General features: G+C 33.3%; 1 protein-coding gene across 1 annotated transcript in view; it reads right to left on the reverse strand.

Annotated features, from left to right (window-relative positions):
• Positions 1-324: 324 nt before the first annotated feature.
• The window catches only part of LOC106950679 (interferon-induced very large GTPase 1-like), a 38823-nt gene continuing 37444 nt past the window's right edge, over positions 325-1703 (reverse strand). Inside the window, exon 13 of the mRNA XM_015037690.1 lies at positions 325-348. Within this exon, the coding sequence (XP_014893176.1) occupies positions 325-348 (24 nt within the window). The remainder of the gene's footprint in view (positions 349-1703) is intronic.

A 1703-nucleotide genomic window follows, 5' to 3' on the forward strand; every position in this document is an offset into this window, starting at 1 on the left:
GCAGGGATTTTCTAACTTTAAAAAGGGTTAGAGACAGGTCCTGGTTGGATGAGCAAAGATACGCCGTATTTTAATAAATTAAATACAAGATAAAACTTTCCACACAGAGTAACAAATTAGATTTTGCTCTTTGCAATTTCTCCAAAGACGTCTTTGCTTTTTGTTTGTTGTTTCCAACTTTTGTCCTTTTCCCCCTCTCAGGTAAATTCATGTGTTGTTTGTGCTCTGAGGTTTCTGATGTTATGTGATGTGCTTTTCTGGTGATAGTATGCATCTGTCTTGAATAAATACTGATTATTGTGACGCTGTTATCTCTGCGTGATCTCAGTCCTTGCGCACAGCATTTTTCTGAATCCGGGCATAGAGAGGATATAACGAGTCAAAAGGTTTTTAAAGTTTTAGAATTTTTCCTCTCTTAATACAGACTGTCCCCTAGTGGACAGACTCATATCTGCTTTACTGATTCCTAGTTGATATCTGAATGTGTCAATAAGAGCTGCGGTTCATCTACTCACCTTTCATCAGAAACACCAGAGAAGTGATACCAGGACAGATATGGTACAGTTAAATGTTTACACAACTCTGTGGAAATGCCAAATTAGCATGATGTAAAATATATACAACAGTACAAAATAATTTTTAAAATATTTATTATGACATTGTTGCATGAGATATTTAAAGGCATTTCATAAAAAGATATTTTCCTCAATAAAACTCACTTTTTTTATTGGATTCATTGCAACTTCCTTCAACTTGTGAGCGTGACATAAATTTCCAAACACACACACATTTTTAGCTCTAAGAATGTGACTAATAGGTCAGGGATAATTGCTTTGTGAAGATGAATCCAGAACTGTTGTCATGAATAAAGATATAGTTATATCAGCCCGTAGACATCAAACTACAAAAGTTGCAAACTATTAACTGAAGAGTTGTCACAATGGAACAATTGTTTAACCTTATAATCTAACCCAGTGCATTTTAAAACTGAGAAATGCTAAAAGTGATCCATGCAAAGCTAAATACAAGAATAGCTAGTAATAGGTGCTTGAAATAACTCTGAAATATGCATGTAATGTCCCACACAACCACCGTTCACCTAAATAAGACAGTTGCATTATGGGTTATATCCAAGAAGGGAAAAAAGACAGAAAAAATCCAGCAGAGAAAGAGTGAAACTATTTTACATTCAGACCAAATGGTGAGGGCTGCACAGTGGCGCAGTTGGTCTTAGAATAAAATGTATGAAAATGTATTCTCCAAACCAGATCCAAAACATTTCACACATTTGGTTTCATACCTTTGTTTTGAGGAGATGAAGGTGAAAAAACAGGAACAGTTCCCGGATTTCAGGGAATTTAATTCAAGTTACAATCAAACACAACTTAAACACAACTTGTACTGGTAAAACAATGTCCTGTGTTATTTGTGTTCTCTGTCCTGTTCAGTCTAAAAATATACATTAAAAATTATATGATTAAAAAAAACTATATTTATTGCATTTATTTCAAGAAAAAGAATATAATTTTTAGATTATTGTTTTCTGTTACAAAACTCCAGGTGACATGGAAAAACATGGATGAAGAAATAAAAACCAGAACCGTTAAAAAAGACCAAAATATTGAGAGACATGATTCAGTTATGTAACAGATTAGCTTAACTCACTAAGTTTCGAACATAAATGAAAAAACTATATATATATA

The sequence above is a fragment of the Poecilia latipinna genome, unplaced genomic scaffold (assembly GCF_001443285.1).
Source record: "Poecilia latipinna isolate Pla-1442-1.1 unplaced genomic scaffold, P_latipinna-1.0 Scaffold417, whole genome shotgun sequence".
Lineage (NCBI taxonomy): Eukaryota > Metazoa > Chordata > Actinopteri > Cyprinodontiformes > Poeciliidae > Poecilia > Poecilia latipinna.